General features: G+C 40.0%; 1 protein-coding gene across 1 annotated transcript in view; it reads right to left on the bottom strand.

Annotated features, from left to right (window-relative positions):
• Nucleotides 1-10,791: 10,791 nt before the first annotated feature.
• Nucleotides 10,792-21,019, bottom strand: part of lrig3 (leucine rich repeats and immunoglobulin like domains 3) — a 58,609-nt gene continuing 48,381 nt past the window's right edge. Inside the window, exons 16-19 of the mRNA XM_033038119.1 lie at nucleotides 19,338-19,496; nucleotides 15,895-16,041; nucleotides 12,792-13,049; nucleotides 10,792-11,520 (exon numbers count right to left, since the gene is read on the bottom strand). Of these exons, the coding sequence (XP_032894010.1) occupies nucleotides 11,282-11,520; nucleotides 12,792-13,049; nucleotides 15,895-16,041; nucleotides 19,338-19,496 (803 nt within the window). The 3' untranslated portion in view covers nucleotides 10,792-11,281. The remainder of the gene's footprint in view (nucleotides 11,521-12,791; nucleotides 13,050-15,894; nucleotides 16,042-19,337; nucleotides 19,497-21,019) is intronic.

The raw sequence follows: 21,019 nt of genomic DNA, 5'->3' as shown, positions 1-21,019 counted from the left end.
CGAACAAACAAATTTTGCAAGATGTGTGAAAAGCTTTAATGGATGGCTGGGATGATTTAAGTAGATTTTAAGAATTCCAGAAGTTTCTACTTGACTGTGCAAGCTATTTAGTAGGCACACATCCTCTGAAATCAGAGTAATTGGCTAAAAAGATCCTCAGTATTAAGCATAATTTGCATCAAGGCAGCTGGAAACTCTCTGCTCTTTTCTGTTGGCTTTAAAAACATTATTCAGGAAGAAGGGCCTCCCCAAGATAGAGGCCTTACTCATGACATCATCGCAGCTGGGAACTTCGAATCATTGTGCTTATCCATAGTGTTTAATGGAGATATTTTGTAAAGATGCTTGATATTTTGAGCATGACACAAATAAACAGTTTTAAAAGCATTAAATCAAGATTTTCCTTTCAGATTTCCTAAGAAATTGATGCACTCAATTTAACTGTGGGACAGTATGGTGGTGCAGCGATAGAATTGCTATCCTACAGTGCCAGACCCAGTTCGATTCTGACTAGGGGTGCTGTCTGTACGGAGTTTGTACATTCTCCCCTGTGACCTGAGTGGGTTTTCTCCGGGAGCTCCGGTTTTCCTCTAAAGATATACAGGTTTGTAGGATAATTGGCTTTTGTAAATTTTCCCTAGAATGCAGGCAAATGTTACTGTGTGGGGATCGCTGGTCGGCGCAGACCCGGTGGGCCGAAGGACTTATCGGTACGGGGCTAGTGGAATCAAGGGATATGGGGAGAAGGCAGGCACGGGTTATTGATTGGGGACGATCAGCCATGATCACAATGAATGACGGTGCTGGCTCGAAGGGCCGAATGGCCTCCTCCTGCATCTATTTTCTATGTTTCTATGTTCTATGTACCTGCGCTGTATCTCTAAACTAAATTTAAGTAAACTAAACTGTGTAGAAAGGAACTGCAGTTACTGTTACATACCGAAGATGGACACAAAGTGCTGGAGTAACACTTGGTGTTTGACAGCACCCCTGGAGAAAAAGGATGGGTGATGTTTCGTGTCGGGACCCTTCTTCAGACCTTCTTTGGATGATGATTCTGAAGAAGGGTCCCGACCTGAAACGCCACCCATTCTTTTTCTCCATAGATGCTGCCTGACCCACTGAGTTACTCCAGCACTTTGTGGCACTCAATTTAACTGGTGTGTGCGAGCTTTAGATGTTTTTTAGAGATGTGTTTTTTGCAATTTTATATCTCTTATTCAGAGATGATGAATGGGCATTGTGATTAATACCAATTGTTTTTTTCTGTGATTCAGCTTTTGTAATCAAACTTTTCCAAGTTGCTGTTTTTAAATACATGAAAGTAGAAACATTTAAAAATAAATCACTACATTTTAAAGTGCTGCCTGATTGCATGAATAACAGAAGCTAATGGAAAAGTACAACAGATAAGACTGATCAGATGACAGGTCTGTGACCTTAAATGCTGACTAACCTACTGAGTATTTCAAGCATTTGATCTTTTATTTTCAGATTTTCTGGACCTGCAGTGTTCTGTTTTCTGCTTGATTGCATTATTTCATAGTACACAGAGGGTGATGTGTGTATAGACTGAGCTGCATCAGGAAGTACTTCAGCCAAGTACTGCAGCAATAGTTCAAAGACATTTGGACAGGTACATGGATAGGAATGGTTTAGAGGGATATGGGCCAAATGCAGGCAGGTGGAACTAGCTAGATCACCTTGGTCGGCAAGAGCAGTGGGCCGAAGGGACTGTCTCCGGAAGCTGTATGACTCCATGATTCGATACCAGTATTTTTTTGACATGCAGGCATGTCGAAGCAAAACTGCCACGGACACACCTTTTCAGCCACAGGTTTGGGCACAATCCACATTGGTATTGCCCCCGCAGGCTGGCATAGTAACACAGCAATTAGAGCTGCTGCCTCACGGTGCCAGAGACAGTTCGGTCCTGACCACGGGTTCTGTATGTGTGGAGTTTGTGCCCGGATGAGTTTCCCCCGGGTGCTCCGTTTTTCTCCCACACTCCCACACAAAGACGTGCGGGTTTGTAGTTTAATTAGCTTTTCTAAATTGTCACCAGCGTGCAAGGAGGGGTGGAGAAGTTGGGTTAACGTTGAACTTGTATTAATAGGTGATCAATTGTCGGTGTGGGCTTTTTGGTTAGAAGTGAGTCAAAGGGGGAAAACAGTTGAAAAGGAGAGGCAAAGCACAGGCAGACTTTACTTTGAGGTGGAATCTTATAGAAACATATAAAATTATAAAAGGACTGGACAAGCTAGATGCAGGAAAAATGTTCCCAATGTTGGGTGAGTCCAGAACCAGGGGCCACAGTCTTAGAATAAAGGGGAGGTCATTTAAGACTGTGGTGAGAATTATTTTTTTCACCCAGAGAGTTGTGAATTTATGGAAATCCCTGCCACAGAGGGCAGTGGAGGCCACTGGATGGATTTAAGAGAGAGTTAGATAGAGCTCTAGGGGCTAGTGGAGTCAAGGGATATGGGGAGAAGGCAGGCATGGGTTATTGATAGGGGATGATCAGCCATGATCACAATGAATGGCGGTGCTGGCTCGAAGGGCCGAAGGGCCGAATGGCCTCCTCCTGCACCTATTTTCTATGTTTCTATCTATGTTTCTATCTCTAAAACTAAATTAAGTATAAAGTGGAAACTCTAACCAGTTTTACCCTCAGCAATAGTAAGTGAGGCGCTATAATCCTCTAAAATAGCAGTGCTTTCCAACCTTGACCTCTGCATTCGTTTAATGATCCCACCATTGATGTCCATTTCTCCCTAATCCTCTTTTCCCTATTGATGACACATCTTAAATCTACATCTATAACCAAGTTTTCAGTCAGCTGTCTTTATATCTCCTTGTGCAATTTGCCATCAACCTTTAGAATCAGTCACTATAGAAACATAACGGACCGTGTCTGATCTGTATATCAAGTACTTCCCTACACCACTTCCATTTCCATAACTTGACCCATAATAATAATAATAATAATAATACATTTTATTTTCGGGCGCCTTTCAAATCTCAAGGTCACCTTACAAAGATTAAACAGAAGAGAAAAAAAAACATATAGTCGGAGAAAAATAAATAATAAGGACATCATCAATACACAAATTAAAGATAGAAATCGACCCAAAGACACAAATCAAAAAAAAACACAATGTGAAGAGAGAGCAGCGGCAGCTAAAGTGTCCACTCTCTCTTCCGACAGCCATCTTGGACACAGACTAACAAAGTACCTTACACACAGAAAAATCATCCCCCCACAGTGGTTACCACTGTGGGGGAAGGCACAAAAGTCCAGTCCCCAACCCCAGTTCTCCCAAATGTCAGGCCTATTAAGGCCACCGCTGTTGCCTCAACGGAGGTCCGATGTTCCTGGCCGTTCTAGCCGGGTGGTCTTGCCCCGGCGTCGGGAGAGTCCTCACAGCGGCTGGGCCACCTGGAACGGCCGCTTCCTAGCAGGGGATTGTCGGCTTCCGAAGCCGACAAGGACACACCGAGTTGGAGCTCCCAGGCTCCCGATGTTAATGTCGGCGCCGCCCGCTCCGCTCCGCAGACCCGCAGCCCGGAGGTGTTGCTCTCGACGGTCCAGCTCACCAGAGCTCCAGCGCGTCGATCCATCGCGGCGACCCAGGCAAGGCATCGCCCGCTCCGCTCCGCGATGGCGCTCCAGCGCTGTGCCACCACCGAAGCCGAGGTGCTGGGCGATCCCCACCAGGAAACGGCGCTCCAAGCCCGCTGGTAGGCCACGAGGACGGGTCGACGGGCAGCCCAGAGAAAAAGCTGCCTCACCGACACATTAAACGGACGGCCGCTAGTTAGCAGCCGTTCCCCAAGATGGCTCCTCCTCCTCCTGGGTAGGAGGAGGAGCCATAGACATCTATGCCTTGACGTTTCATTTACTCTTATAAATAATTGTTAAATGTTGTGCAAGTACTTACCTTCACATAGGTATGTAGCTCCAGATTTTAACCACCCTCTGGTTTAATGAGTCCCTCTTGCCCTTCCCATTATATCTCCTTCCTCTGACCTTAAATCTGCTATGGGGTGAAGGTTCTTACCATCTATCCCAAGGGCGGCACAGTGATGCAGCGGTAGAGTTGCTGTCCTACAGTGCCAGAAACCTGGGTTCAATCCTGACTTTGGGTGTTGTCTGTACAGAGTTGGTACATTCTCCGTGTGGCCGTGTGGGTTCTATCCAAGTGCTCTGATTTCCTCCCACATTCCAAAGATGTGCAGGATTGTAGGTTAATTGGCTTCTGTAAATTGTCCCTAGTGTGAAGTATAGAATTAGTGTACGGGTGATTGCTGGTCGGCACAGACTCGGTGGGCTGTTTCCAAGATGCATCTCTAAACTAAACTGAGCCCCATCTATACCCCCTGAATACCTCAATTAGGTCATCCCTCACCCTTCTCAAATACAAAGAAGACAAATCCAACCTTCCCAGTCTCTCCTCTGGACTGAAATGCTCCATCTCATGTAACTTCCTAATTAATCTTCTCTGCGCCCTCTCCAATGCCGTCATATCCTTCCTGTTGTATGGTGACCAAAACAACACACAGTACTCTTGCTGTAGTCCTAATCAGTGCTTTAAATGGTTGAACCATAACTTCCTTACATTTACACTATGTCTAATGCCAAATAAAGGCATGTATTTTGTATGCCTCCTAATTCTTTTTAATTTTCAATTGTTACAATTTCTATGAAGTGCCTTTGCTAAATCACAGGAGTGATATCAAGAGAATTTCTTGTTATTGATAAAACAGCTTGTACACAAATTGCTCGGTAGCAGAAGGACATCTCAATTGGACTATTTACTGGCGTTTCAGCCAAGTTGTTTATTTTAAGTCAGGGACATCAGGCTCGGAGACGGGTGCCAATAGACATCACCCATGCCAGGTGATATTTCAGCAAGCAGATGAAGTGCCAAGGACAATTGTGCCAAGGGGCACTGATGGGCAGGAGTTGTTTTTTTTTTTTTTAATGTGTTACAGGTGCCAGCATTGTATTCAGAACAGGTTTATCTTACTCGTTCCAAGAATAATGGCAGCTTAAAACGCTCTGATATCTTGATGTAGCCCTTGATGAAGACTAAAAAGCAATATCCCGATGGCAGCAACATTTCAATTATACTTTTGGGTACATATTTATTACGAGTTTTGTATTTTTTTTTCTAACCATAGGAGTAATCAGATATTTGAGAATGATATTTTTTCAGATAACTATTTCAGCATGCCTATGTGCTCTTGTGTGAAGATGATTAGAATTAACCAGTTAGCAATTATCATTTTTGTAATGTGAAATGAATGTATCTGTTGTTTATCTTAGAACCAATTGTAAACCAGAACACATTTTTGATATATAACTGTGAGTGTATTGAAGCCCACATTTACAGCATTTCTCTGTAAAATGAAAGCTCAACCAGGAGCCTAATTAATATTTACTTTATTCTGTACTAGACAGCTTCTTTGATGTAGAATAATTCTATTCACCACAACAGGCAGCAACTTTCCTTGTTTGCTCTGTGTGTACTTTCCGTGCCTTTGTCTTTTTTACCCTTGAAGACTTTGCCTTCCCTACACTGTTCTATTGTTTCACACTGATGCTGTGACTTTCAGAGAAAAATCAATCAATGGTTCACATAATATGCGTTCTCTCCTCCTGCCAATCATTTATCTCACATGTAAGAGCAGCTGTTAAACAAGATTGTTATTGGATCCCGCGTAAGGTCAATAACTGAGGAGGAAAATGAGAAGTGTATTCCATTTCTTTATATATCAATCATTATGTTTGTTCCTCCGGAACTATCAAATATGATGGCATGGGATTTATCAATCATTTGTAATGTATTATTTGCTTACTTAAAAGGAAACCATATTCTCGAGGTGATGTTTTAAACTGTTGCTCAGGAAAAATAAGTTGCAGAGAACAAAATTCTCAATCTTTTGATGTAGTAAACCCAACAAATAAAAAATCGTCTGGTTTTGCTCATTATTACCATGTTTTGCAATGTCTATTTAAGTCAATTTTCAACATAAGCTACAGCTTTTGTCCCTTGTATTTATGTCACTGCCTCCCTTCTCTGCTCTCGATCAGGTGGATAATAGGAACACTTATGTCATTCTGTTGTGTATAACATCATGAGGGGATGAGAAAGGATGAACAAATGTAACATGGGTTGTGAAGATGGTTGCTAAAAATTGCAAGCAAGATCTTGATCGATTGGGCAGATGGGCTGAGGAATTGTCTATATAAATTAGAGAAATGTGAGGTGTTGTATTTTGGGAAGTCTAACACAGGCAGGACCTACACAGTGAATAGTAGGGCTTTGGGGAGTGTTGTTGAGCAGGGGGATCTTGAAGTGCAGGTACATCGTTCCTCGAAAGTGTCATCACAAGTAGATAGGCTGGTCAAAAAGGCTTTCAGCACATTGGCCTTCATCAGTCAGAGTATTAAGAACAGAAGTCATCTTGCAGTGATAAAAGACATTCGTGAGGCCACATTTTGAGTATTGTGTTCAGTTTTGGGTGCCATGTTACAGGAAAGATGATGTCAAGCTGGAAAGGGTACAGAGAAGATGTTACCAGGATTCGAGGGCCTGTGCTATAAGGAGAGGTTGAGCAGTCTAGGACTCTTTTCCTTGGAATGCAGGAGGATGAGAGGTGATCTTATAGAGATGTACAAAATCATGCGAGGAATAGATCAGGTAAATGCAGTCTCTTGCCCAGAGTAGGGGAATTGAGAATTGATCATTGGTTCATGGAGAGATGGGCTGCATTGGTCTAAGGCAATGGTTCACCACTTTATCAAAGGCAGTCTAAGGACAGTGACCAAAAAAACCACCAAATAATTGAATAAATACACAAAGATAGTGCAGGTAATAGCTGAAATCAAAACAGGAAATCCGAAGTAAAAGATTGGCCAACATCATGATGAATGGAGGAGCAAAGAACCAGGCAGTCTACAGCTCTTATGTTCTTATGAGGCAAGTTTCAGCTGGAATATTTAACCAACCACATCTACAAAAAAAATAAAAAAAATTCCTGTGGTCCGATTATGAAAAGTTGAATGCTTTCTCTTGTTTACCAGCCACTATTTCTTTAATCAATATCATCGAAGAACAGATTGTCGTATTACAATGATGAAATTGGTAACAATTCAAGACTACTTCATTTCCTGTAAAAACTCTTTGGAATGTTCAAAGTTCCATAGATAGGAACACTAGTATTATTAGACATTGAAAACCGATTCAGGGGAAGGAAAATTTAAGAAGAGTTCCATAACCTCGGGGAAGTGAGAGTGAGAAAGACAAACCAGCTTCAGAACAAAATCAAAATGTAAGCAGGTGAGGTGGTGTAGAAGCCATTTAGCCTGATAACATTTGAGCAGGGGTCTGGGAATTGATTCATAAGGCTGACATAGGGATGCAGTAAGAATTGGGTAATGTTCACAATACGCAGGCATTAATATATCAACCATCATACAGATACTTTTTGACTTAATACATGCCATTGACTGTCAATTGAGAAGATCCCTTTGACAGCCTGCAGAAATTCATTTTCATCTTACTTTTGCTTCATGGTGGAAGGCAAGCTGCAATGATAACCAAGTTCATGATACACCAGATCTTAATGTGTAGACTGCTGTCAAACAAGTCTGCATGGCTCTACCAACATTTTTTTATCATTTCTCATTGCAAAAATACAGCCAAATACCTCCAAAATGTTTCTTTCTTGTATGGAAATAACCTAGAGGAGAAATGGGAAACTATTGAATCCACACCACTTCTACTCCTGAACCAAGGTTCTCCAACTTCAATCACCTGGATGCCGTATGCAGACATTGCTTGCAGGAGTACACATTTGGAGACCAAACTTTAAATCATCACCAACTTGTTCAGTAATACAGCATGAAAACAGACTCTTCAAGCCCATCGAGTCCACATTGACCATCTGCCACCTATTTCTCACAATGCTATCTTAATCCATGTGGGCGGCAAGGATGCACAGCGGTAGTGTTGTTGCCTTACAGCACTTGCAGCACCGGAGAACCGGGTTAAATCTGGTTGGATGTTCTACCCATGACCGCATGGGTTTTCTCTGAGATCTTTGGTTTCCTCCTACACTCTAGAGAAGTACAGGTTTGTAGATCAATTTGCTTGAAATATTGGATTAATTGGCTTGGTACAAGTGTAAATTGTCCCTAGTGTGTGTAGGATGGTGTTGGTGTGCAGTGATCGCGAGTCAGTGTGGACTCGGTGGGCCAAAGGGCCTATTACCACGCAGTCTCTAAACTGAATTAAACTAAACCCAGATTTTTTTTTCTCCCCACATTCATTGAAGGCCCATACATCTAACATCAATGGTAGGAGTATGCTGGAATTTATAAGAAGAGATATATCAATACATTGAGCAGTTGATATCGATTTATGAAAGGCAATTCACATTAAACTTTTCTGTTAGGGTTGCTGAAGGTGTGCATTTGTTGAGTAGATGAGATGCATAATTAGTAACTGGCGCATTTGGAATTTTAGAACACTTAATAAGGTTGCAATGTCTCAACAAATGTGGATAATATTGGAACAGATGGATTTGACGCAATGAACTTGCGTGAATTAATGAAGTTAAAGCAAGGAGCCACAAATGAATCCTCCTTAAATTGACAAGCAGCGACTAGTACTTCGGCTTCAAAAATTTATGATCAATGGCCTGAATAAAATCTGTACACCGTTTCAGATGCACTGAAAGCATCCACTTAGGATGCATCACACAGTGGTTTGGATACTGCTCTGCACAAGACTGCAAAAAAATCTGCAGAATGTTGAGGACAGCCCAGCCCAACATGTGAACCAGCACCCACCATCACCCCCTACCCTCTCAATCAACTCAATTTACATTTCCTGCTGCATGAGGAAAGTAGGCAACATTGTCCAGGATCACTCACACCCATCATTTCCTCTTTTCCCCTCTCCCATAGCACTGAATATACAAATGCTTGAAAGTGTACTTCCAGATCAGCTTCTTTCTGGCTGTTTTCAGACTACTGAACAGGCTTCAGAGTTTAAGGATGTATTCATTCCTTATCTATCTCACTGCAACACCTGCACTTTCCTTTTGATCAGCACTTTCGTTTAGCTGTTTCCTTTCTTTTTTTTATGCACTCTGCACTGTACTCATGCATGGTTTGATTGTATTCATGGTATGATTTACCTGGATAGCACAAAACAGTTAACACAACTGTAATAAACTAACATCATTTTTTCAATTGTAAGAATACCTTGGATTGAAGCATCTGTATCTGCATGGAATGTGACAATTACCATTTTCAGCCTTTACTATTTGGAGAATCCTATCTCATCCTGAGTTCAAACAAAAAAAAGGATGTTTGCGATCATGGATATTCAAGAAGTGAACCTATGAGTGAGAACAAAGAGCTGAGAAATCGGTATATTTTTCCACATTCTGATTCAGCAAGCCAGTGATTCAGGTTTAGTCCTCAATTTAATCTCAATCAGTGCCAAACTAAGTGCAATTATTTGGAGTAGGATCAATGATTTAGTGCGACTTGGCTGGGGAAGATCCGAGCAGGATTCCACAACTTCTGTGCAATGAACATTGGGGAAAAGTGTGCACTTAAAATCAGTTGAGAATTTAATTTACTATGGCACTTAGATGTAATATTATCTATAGCACTCACTGTTTAGGTCATCAGTTGAAGCCATTTTTCCAAGGAACCCATTTTAACCAAATAGCTCCACACCCAATAACAAGCTATTGGATCTGCAGACATGGCATTTAAAGCAGATAGCATTTATTTTTAAATCCCCAAATTACCCCGACAGTCACAACATTGTTTTAAATTGAGTTTTGGTTCCAACTTAACACTTTTTTATGACAAGACATTGCTACCGCAAATGCAACTTGACATTCCTGGTGAGGAAAGATTAATGCACTTGAATACTTGTGCAATATTCCTTAGCAGCACAAGCTGTAATTGGCATAGTGGGAAATATAGTTCACAAATGTCAAAAAAATGTTCAAACAGGACTAAAGTTGACTCAAGAGAATAGGAAAGGTCGATGAGGAAAGTTTTAAAAAAATTGGCCTAAATTGCAAGGACTTTAAGACTTTGGAATCTGGTTTTGAATCCAGATCAATGTATGTACATTTTCATTTATATTTTAGTGTATCACAATGCATGTTAAAATCGTGCAATACAACAACTATAGAAATTTGAGGGGCTATTTATCAGATACCAAAATCTATTCAAAAGGAGAAAGAAAACAGTAAATGTTGAGAGTTTTCTATACTGCTACAGGCACATGAACTGCAGTTAAAAGGAATGGAATTTCCAGCCTCCCTATATTCGCCTGATGCAAAGGGAATCTATTCGCCAGATATAAAGGGAATCCAGATCAACCCTCTGTACGGCATTGCCATTGAGCCCAGCAGCAGAGTCTCGGCTCTATGGCAGACAGACTGTGGCAATGGCACCTGATCTCCATTTCATCTCGGGACTTTCACCTTTCTTTGTGCATGCGTGTAGGTCCAAGAAAAACAGATGTGAATGGTTGAGAGGTGGCATTCCCCTTGGACTGTAGATGATCACTCAGCATGATTCAAGTCCATCTTTTTAAAGTTCAACACAATCAGTAACATCAGCAAATGTGGATCTTTTGCTATTAAGGTACCTCAGACATCTTTCATTGCAGCCAAGGTGGGTTAAGTGTCAGATGCTAATTACAAATGATTACACAGTGCATAAATTCAAGTCATGACAAAAACAAGGTGCACTTTTGAAATTAGCTCGAAGCAAAATGCTATTTTATTGTCAATGTAAATGTGCAAAATAAGGCACTAATATGCTGACCTATAGTCAGATTAGCACCATGTAACTAACATGCTGTACCATCAATGATAACATTCTAATATAATGACAAACAATTCATTAAGTATTCCTATTATACATAGGTAAAATACTTGTAATTTACATAATTTACAGGTGAAAAATTTAAAATATTCAGTAAAAAAGTATAAAATAAAAAATATAGCAAATTCATCATACTTCAGAAGATAGTGCTCTCAAAATAAAAGCATACAATAACAATGCTTCCTCTTGGTCCATTAATCATCAGTTTATAGCGATCTACAATCTTTGAGATACAAATAATTCTTAGAAGAAATCACTTTTCTGGAAAACTGAAGCAACAGTTTTGCTGAGGTAGTTTAAGTCTTTCTTTGGTACAATAAATTTGAGAAGTGTAGTTCATGTTGATGGCATCTACGTTTTAACTCTGCAAGGCTGAAAAGTTGGAGTCCTACATTTATCAACATGTTCATAAGTACTATTGTGTTTCCCTGTGATGGAAGCAGAGAGACACTCCGATTCTGTGTCAACATCACAATCACTGTCCAATGTTCCTTGAGGAGTATGAAGAGTTAAAGACCGAGATGCAGCTGGCTGAACATAATCAGAGTAGGGATCCTGGTGTGTTCTCCACACTCGTTTTCCAAATGTCCCTGCCAATAAATTGCAAATGTTAAAAAGGGCAAAAACAGAACCAGATTATCCTATATAATTATGGAAATTTTCAAACTACCAATTGCATAATACAATTTCTAGATATCAGTTGGTTTCTCTACAAATAATCAAACTATATTTTTGCATACGATAGATAAAAATGAGTGAAAGTCTCAAGATAGAAATACAATGCAAAAATATGATTATGTATGCCTCAAATTCAAATAAGTCTGAACCCTGCTAAAATTTCTAGCCTAAACACAAGATTGTTTAACTTGAACAAGTTTAAAAACTTTACAGTTGATGTATTCTTTGACAATTAGAACACCATTAATAAACCCCATAATGCAACATATCCTTAAATCTTGAATATAATGAAGCTGTTCACTTTTGTAATATATCTCATGGAAGTGTGAATGCCTCAGTGGTTTCAAGTACGTTGCTTTTCAAAGAGTCATCCATGAACATACTATAAAGCTATCAAAGGATTAAGTTGCTGACATGCCCGTGTCCAGTAAAAGATGGAGCCATAAGATAAATTTTCCCTTCATGTCGTTAAGCAGAAAAGTTCTGTACATTTTTAATCCTGAACAAGAGTCAGGAAGATTCACTGAACCACAGAAGTCACAACGTTCTTTGAACACCACTCAAGTTTCCAGTTTCCATTTAAAAAAAAATCTGTCCCATTTACAATGCAATCTCGCTTCTCACAGAAAAAGCTGTGGCAAGAATCAACTGAAAAGCAGCCTGCTTTATATTATTAAAACAAATGAAACAACTTAAAGATCGAACTGCTTAATCATACAAATCTAAATCAGACTATTCCAAAGAGCATTTGAATGAAGCTCCGTCTGATTATTTGAGCAACCAATCCTCATGGCTTGCAGTTTGCCATGAATTTAACTAGATTGCTGCGGACATTATATTATCTTCAATTACTCCAAGGCATGAAACAAAATTTAACAAAGTGGCCAGATTTCATAATTATGCAGGCATGCAATAATGAATACAAAAGACAATAAAGTTGGTCAAAAATCAAGGGGGGGGGGGGGGGCAAAAACTATCGAATTATCAAATCAACTTAAGATATCATAAATGAGCTTCAGTACTTAACTACAATATTATTGCGGGGAATAAAACATTTTACTTGAGAAAACTGATGGCCAGAAAAGGAGCACAACAAACAATATAATAAAACATTCAGGATTGTTCAATCTTTTGCTCCTACATATTGCAATAATTTTAGCGTAACATTGAAAAAAATACCTACCACCATACATATTGTGGGTTGCTGTTAATCTTTCTGGATTCCCGTTTGAAACTGGTATGTCAACAGCAGTCGCTATGTGCGGAGTTTGAACAGGATTGAATAAGTTTGAATTTGGGAGTTGCGTTATTTTTTTTGCAACAGCTTGGTCAAAGTAGTCTTCTGGGGGCACTTGAATGAACTGAGAGTACCCTTTCTTCTTTGAATAGATGCTATCATTGTAGGCACCAGCACAAACTGCCATCTGGTCAGAACTATCATCTGGTTTGAATAACAAATATTACAGTCAGAAAATGCGAGATTGCAATGGTCAACAAATCAATAGAATCGACCAAGTACTCACTTAAGTGATCAGCTCCATTTGCCTTTAAAAGATTACGAGACTATCTCCAGCTGTTACCTCAGATTTATTAAATAGTCATGAAAACCTAAGATAGGTGCACTGGGAGTGGATGAATGAAAGTTGAGAGTGTATGTGGACAGCCGGGTTTTGGATGACTAAATTGTGTGGAACATATGGGAAAGCTAAGAGTTACATTTAAAGGTAACAATCACCAAAAAGGGGTTCAGCAGTTAAGCTAAAGTGGAGTGGAGTTAATAGTTCTCTGGAAGTGGGTACATGCAGTCTGGGTAATGATGTGCATAGTTGGAAAATCTTGGAATTTGTAATTGCACAGAATGTTGGGATTGCACAGAAACAGGCTCTTCCCATTCATGGTGACCATTACACACCTGTCTTTACTAACCCCATTTACAAGTCCTTGGGACATAGCGTGCGATGTCTCAGTGATTCAAATGCTCATACCATACATGTTACAAATATTAGGCTCTACCAACTTCTGAGGCAGTGCTCCCGATTGCAACCACTCTCAGTGAAACAAATCTTTCTTGGTTCCACTCTAACCCTCACACTCCGCACCTTAAACCAGAACCCTCTGGTCTAAGGCACTTCTACCATGTAGAATTTGACATGACATCAAGGTCACTAAACCACGTTCAGACTTTAATTGCCAAAAAGAGGGCAGCACAGTGGCCTAGCAGTAGAGCTACTGTCTTACAGTGCCAGAAACACAGGTTAGATCCGGAGTACAGGTGCTTGCCTGTAAGTAGTTTGTAAGTTCTCCCCATGACCTGCGTGGGTTTTTTCCTGAGATGTTCGGTTTCCTCCCACACTCCAAAGACGTACAGGGTTGTAGGTTAATAGGCTTGGTGTAAATGTAAAAATTGTCACTAGTGTGCCTAGAGTAGTGTTAATGTGTGGGGATCGCTGGTCGTTGTGGACTCGGTGGGCCAAAGGGCCTGTTTCTATGCTGAATATCTAAACTAAAGAGGTATGATATTGGTGTCAGGGAAAGATTTGAAATAAGGACCAAAGTTTTTGCTCATCTTGTATTGATGATGGGCATGCAGTCCAATTGAGACAGCAGATGGGTGAACAGAGGCATGGTAAAACTGGATATTGACAGCTCGTTTAAGGAAAATGGCATTGTGCTTTGGGGGGACATTGCTGCAGTATAACATGCGGATGAGATGCCCTCAACAATAGATCCTTGGGTATGATTGGGCAGTATAAAAAACTGTTACAGATGATTATTTTTTGTAATACCAGTGCATATAAGAAAAAGTTACGTGCAACCTTATCTAGTTGGGTGATGATATCAAGTTTTAGGAAGACTATATGGCCCCATAGCAGAAGAGTCCGCATCATGGGGCTGGAAACTGGAAGTATCCCGAGCTAATTCTGCGATCACCATCATCTATTGCGACAAGTGATGGCTTCCACTGATTGTCGCCGGAAGCTTGCGTCCTTTTCAGGACGGATGATGACAGCGAGGTCAACATTTGCAACAAGATGGACACCAAGAACAAAACATTCAGCAATGGCAAAGGGTGGAGAAAGAATATGAGAAAAGCTTTCATCTTTGTCACAATCATACCTGATGTCACTTATGACAAACAAGAGACATTATGATCCTGGGTTAAGGCAGTAATCTATTTGGAAGTATTCAAATGATTAATTCTAGGAAAGATTGGCAAGGAGTTAGGCCTTTGTATGAAGGCCTGATTAAGATGTTGATAAGTCAGCAATAACATTTTTCACCGAAAGAGTACTGAAGAAACAAAAGTATTTGCAGGCGCAAAAAAAAGGGCCAAATAAATTTTTGAGTGTTGGTTTAGGAAACCTTTACGATCACCATTCTAAGATTACAATCATTTGGATTTAGTTATGCCCAGGCTAATATCCTATACAAATTACTTGCATCTGTTTTCCATCAGCTACTTCAGTAAACATTTGAATTCCAAAACGACTGCCGCAACTGCCAAATTCTTATTTACAGCATTGAATTTCTAGGTAATGTGAAACAAATCTGCATGATAAATTCAAAATTAGAGAAAATTATTCAAATTCCTGAACTAAAATTGTTTGAAATGGCAAGTGGAAAATATGAGTGTTACGGCATTAGTCAACTATCAGCACCATAGTGTGTGCTAGGACTATCACAGTTGCTGCGACCACTATGCCAATTGCAACCATGGTTTCCGGCACTGCACATAACCTTTTCTTTAATTCCACTCAATTATATTATTGTCCCGACACAAACTCAGAAAATAATGGGGATTTTTCTTTATTATAGAATTCTTCGGGTCATCAGCTGTCGAGGTCTTCCTTGGCCAGTCAGTCCCTTTGCGATTAGTAAGCTCACCAGTGCTCTCTTTCTTCTTAATGATGTTCCAAACAGTTAATTTTGGTAAACCTAAGTTTTATTCTTGTTTCTCAGTCTCATAATGGCTTTTCTGACTTTCATTGGGACAACTTTGGTCCTCATGTTGATAAACAGCAATAAAAGTTTCCAAAGGTGATGGAAAGACTGGAGGAAAGACCAAGTGCTGAGAGGTCTCTTATACCTATGTATAAACAGCTGTAATTTCTACATGGTGAAAACAAAATGTATAAAAATACCCTTTAATAAAATCTGACAATGTGCACTTTACCCACATGTGATTTTTTTCTATTACAATCTCAAATTGTGGAGTACAAGGGCAAATAAATAAATGCTGGGTCTTCGTCCCAAACATTATGGAGGGCACTGTGACTTGATCTTACCTTGATGGCTGATTATGTCCAGTGTTTCAGCATCATACACAATTCCTCCAACGTACATCGAGGCTGCACGGTCAGTGTTGTGAAAAACCAGAGGATCAGATATGCCTTCTATGTCAGTATCACTTCCATTGTCAATGTGACAAAGATCTTTAAGAAAACAGAGACACTTTAATCACACTGATCTATACAAATATTTCAATTTCCCCAAAGTACAATTTTCTGTACATTATCCTTAGAAACTGCTTATAATACTATTGTTTATTGCTAGGGGTAATTTAAAAAAAAAATTATTCATAGAGTTCGGGATCACAGTCCAGCAGAACATGTATTACCCATCCTTAATTATTTTGAGAAAATAGTGTGCCAATTTCAAGAATCAGTAAAAATACTCGTGATACTGATGGCATAATTCTAGAATTTAGTAGCAATTTGGTGAAAGAACAGCAATATATTTCCAACTTGGCATGGTGCAAAATTTGGAATAAGCAGGTGCAGATGGCAATATTGTGATGTGCTTTAAGTCTTTCCCTCCTTGGTGGCAGTGGTCAGTGGTTTGAGAGGTGCTGAAGCAAATAGCAAAGCCGCCAAGTTTTGCCAGAGCATTTCAGTATTATAGTACCTGAAAATCAGTATTTTGCTGAGGAAATCAGTATTTTTACGCGGTGCCATTTTGGTGAAAAGAAAATTCTTTATTTTTTATTTTTTAATGTGCGGCCATACCCATGTAAGAGTACAAGCATGCATAGCTTTGCTACCAATTGACATGTCTTCTACGCACCTTACTTGACAGTGCATTCATTGTCATCTCTTTGTATACTGCTGTTTGATGGCTGCTTCCTGCTTTTAGCACCAGATGATGTAGAAGCAATTTTGGAAGCCTCCCTCTCCCTCCCTCCTTCCTCTTTCCCTCCCTCTCCCTCCCACTTTTCCTCCCTATCTCCTTCCTTTTTTTCTCCCTCCCTCTTATTCCCTCCCACTCCCTCTCCCTCTGTACTTTCCCGATCAGTCTGTGACCCATAGCGCTGTGTAAAGCCCATAGCACTCCAGCCAGTAGCGCTATATTTAGAACCCATAGAGCTGCAGCCGACAGCGCTTTGTTTAAATTCCCACGCGCTAAACTGACAGCGCTGTTTAAACCCCGAGCTGGACAGGCAGATCAAAGTTTACCAAAATAGTTATCCAGATCTTTAAATTTAAAATACTAATAGATTTAATCTGCTATAATTTTTGTAGGCACAGTATGACATTTTATATTCTTGCATTTTTTAAGCATCAAGTCCGGCCAATTTAAAAAAAATCCGTATTTAACGCAAAATCATACATCCGTATTCTTATCGCATTTCCATACAAAATATGGAAAATCCGTACTACTTGGCAGCTCTGAAATAGCTGCAATGTATTTTGTAGAGAATGCAGTACTGAGCTCAGGTGGGGAAGGGAACAAATGCTCAGGTTGGGTACCAGTCAAATGGGATGATTTGTCCTGGATACAATTGGGCTGAGGTGTTGGAATTGAATTTGACCGGGAAAGTGGTGAATGTGGCATAATGTTAGTGAATGTTGAGAAGATTCAGGGGATTTGGAGTTAGGTCACCTGATACAGGACATCCCACCTCTGATATGCTCGCATAGCCAATATAGTCGACTTCAATGGTGGACCACACTCCTCCTCCTCCTCCCCCCCCCCCCCCCCCCCTGTAGTTTCTTGTTCCCACGTGGAGTGGAATTAAGCTAGTTGGAGACTGCTTTCCATGATATGCAAATTTCAGAAAGTGGAGACTGATCCATTCATCACTTCTGACTGATTGCATTTACAAATGTTTCAGGTTTGTCCTCAACCTTTCTATGCTAAGTGCTGCTACTGTGCAAAATCAGAAATGTTATTCGAGCTTCCTTCCCCTGTTGATAGATGTAGTAAGCTGCGCAGATGCATTTGACCTGCCGGTTATGAGATTGTTTACCTCTGACTATTGAATGTTTTAATGTTGATTGCTAGTTAGCACACACTACCCTGTTTAACCACCCTGATACTGCAAAGTTAAGCACACTCAACTATACTTGTGCTTTTGAACTGTCATTGATTTGCTATTAGTAAGACCAGGTCTTGAAAGTCCAGGTTGTGGAAACACATTTCTACTACTGCTTTGTCCATAGTACATTAGATGCCCAAGTTTTGAATTGTTCCCAGTTAATGCATTTGTACTAAACACAAAATGCTGCAGTAACTCAACAGGACAGGCAGCATCTCTGGAGAGAAGGAATGGGTGAGGTCGAGATCCTTCTTCATACTCTTTAAAAAAAAAAAAAGATTATTTGGATAGCTGCAGAGTGAGAGGAGGGCTGTACGTTCAGATGGGGTGAAGTTAGAGTAGGTAAAGTAATTGGAAAAGTTGAGACTGTTTATGTCACACCGGCAGTTCAAAATATATAAAGGTCTAAAGAGGGTAGAAGGCCGCCCGGTGGAATCCAAGAGGGAGACTGGTGGAGCATCTGAAGTTCCTTCCTACACAATGCAATTATAATGTTATACAGCAAGATTGGAAAGGGATGTGGTGAAGGTTGGGGAGTGTTGGTGATGAGGGAGGCCATTTGCTCACCATGAAACCAGAACCATGTCTACAAATTGCGCAGTGGTCAGTTCTATTAATTCTTTCACAGACAGATTCACCCACATCTAGATTGATGGTGTCAATTTGTTTAACCCAAGTGTTCGTTCACTCACTACCTGACACAAACCCAATCTGGCAGCCAGACTCAACATCACCATTGAGTAAGTTGACTATTAAACCACTTGGTAATTGATGTTGATGTCTCCCACCCAGAGTATACCTTGTGCATGCACTACTTTCAAATGATTCAATACGTTGCACAACTGGAGTACCAATTCATCAATTGAAAATATTGGCAAATAAGGAGCATTTTCTTTCCATGTTTAACCAAAAGCCATGAGACATCATGAGGTCTGGATTAAATGTTGAGAACTTCCAGATCCCTTCAATTTGGAAGTCCTGCCAACGCAGGTGGAACATACCCAGGGATTGGAATGGAGGACTGACATGTTGTCTGTTCACTATGATTTTGCAAGTGTGACGATGCCAGAATGTTACTTGATAAGGCTGCGGGACAGCTCACAATCAGCCCCCAGATGTTTGAGAGGGACTCTGCTTGGTTGATTATGATTGAACTTGGTGCCTGGATCAATGCGGAATAGCCAATTAATATTATTTTTGTGGTGACTTTTTATTAGTCACACTGCCACCTATGCCTTTGAGAGCTTAAAAATTAACATTAATAAACTCAGAATATAATAATTTTGACTGTGGTTTAGTTGGCAACCTGGACTGTTACGTTCACAGACTATCAAGAACCAGAGCATGCATGCACATTAACATTGAAAATGAAGGGATTTTCACAGGCAGATTTCTTTTTTCTCCAAAACTCACCATCGCTTCCTCTGTGTTGAAGCAAATATCCATTCATAGAACCTGTCATAAGCTGATGGTGACTTCCAGCTTCGGATCGCCCATAGCCTTCCTGATGATCTGACAGTGTTCCCTGGGATGACAAGTAGCTTGAGATATCTGCAGGCAAGTTAGTCTCATCTGAGAAACAACAAGAACAACTTTAACATCTGATCAAATTATTAATTCATAACTAAAATAGCATATTAAGAAGTTACTCAAATAAAATGCCTTAAAGTTGCTTTCGTTCCTCTCAGAACACCAAAAAGTTTCATTTTGCAAAATGTTGCCAATTTCTGAAGGGAAGTTACTTTGTACATCCAATTCTGATTTACTGTTCACAATTTTAATTTCTGTAGCCCTACTTTTGCATTAACCTTGCTAATTAACTTTGAAAAACATTCTTAACATTTTAAAATTGACACAAGTCTATAACTAATTAAACATTTTTTTTCAGTTAAAAAAAATATTACACATTCAAGATTCACTGCACAACTTGTCTACATTATGCCGCACCAAACTCTGGATACACAAGGTCCCACGGGCAAAGTGCTAGCACCTGCCTTAGGTTAGTTAAGCTCAGAGGAGAACCATGGGGACAACATAAAGCCTTCAGGACTCTAGTCATAGGAGTTGGTGATAATGTTTGGGAGTGGGTTGTTGTTTCTTCCACATCAACACAATTGAACAGGAGTCACAAATCAAAAGTAGGACCACAGACAGTGGCTTTTCACATAGCCTAACAAAAGAGGATGGTCACAGCTATCAAGTATGGGGGAAACAAGGATTAAAAAAAGCAAAAGATGACGACTCCAGTGATACATTAGAGAATAGCAAACTACAACTATGATTTTAATTGAAAATGTTCATAAATATTTCAATTTCAAAAACCCAAAGTAAATATTTCTCAGAGACACAAGTGTCTGCAGTTGCTGCAACCTTGAGCAAAAAAGATTGGAGGAACTCAACGGGAGAAATAACTGAAGGCAAACATTTTGGGTCATGACATCTTCCAAATCTATCTTTTACAATAATAAAGTGTGCTTTAAAGGAACAATTATGCCAAATGAATCAATATACCTTTATCTCATGAATAAATGCAGAAAAGTTGTCTGTTTTTAAAATGCTAGCGAGTCAAACTGAAAATGAGAATATAGGTGCAAATGATGAATTAACCACCCTGGGAGCAGTTTTTTTTTGGGGGGGGGGGGGGGGGGGATTCTAACGAAAGGAAACAAAACATTGATAGGAAAAAATATACCAGTTCCCTCGATAGCTCAGCAATATAATCCAGCAAATAGTTAAGGTATACGTGTCAAAATCTTAGCTTGATCGCTGATCCATGCAGGCCTTAATGATTTCAGTAGGAATAACAAGGGAACACAACCAGTCCTTGGAGGGGTAAAGATCAGCTCGGATTCTCATTTTCAGCTGTTGACTAGTGGCTCATTAAATATTCATGTCTGAGCTTGAAATTAAGACGCAACTAAATCAGATTGTAATACTTCCTGCAGTTGAACAACATGACAGTACTTAAATGTCAGACCCCTGTAATAAACAATCACTTTCCCTTTCGTAGCCATGTAATCACACAAGCTGAAGGCACATTTTACCTTCAATATAAAAAAATGCATTGACTGCACAGTAATGAGGATATACAAAAA

Source organism: Amblyraja radiata, chromosome 19 (assembly GCF_010909765.2).
Source record: "Amblyraja radiata isolate CabotCenter1 chromosome 19, sAmbRad1.1.pri, whole genome shotgun sequence".
Classification (NCBI taxonomy): domain Eukaryota; kingdom Metazoa; phylum Chordata; class Chondrichthyes; order Rajiformes; family Rajidae; genus Amblyraja; species Amblyraja radiata.
This window is presented reverse-complemented; position numbering and strand designations above follow the sequence as displayed.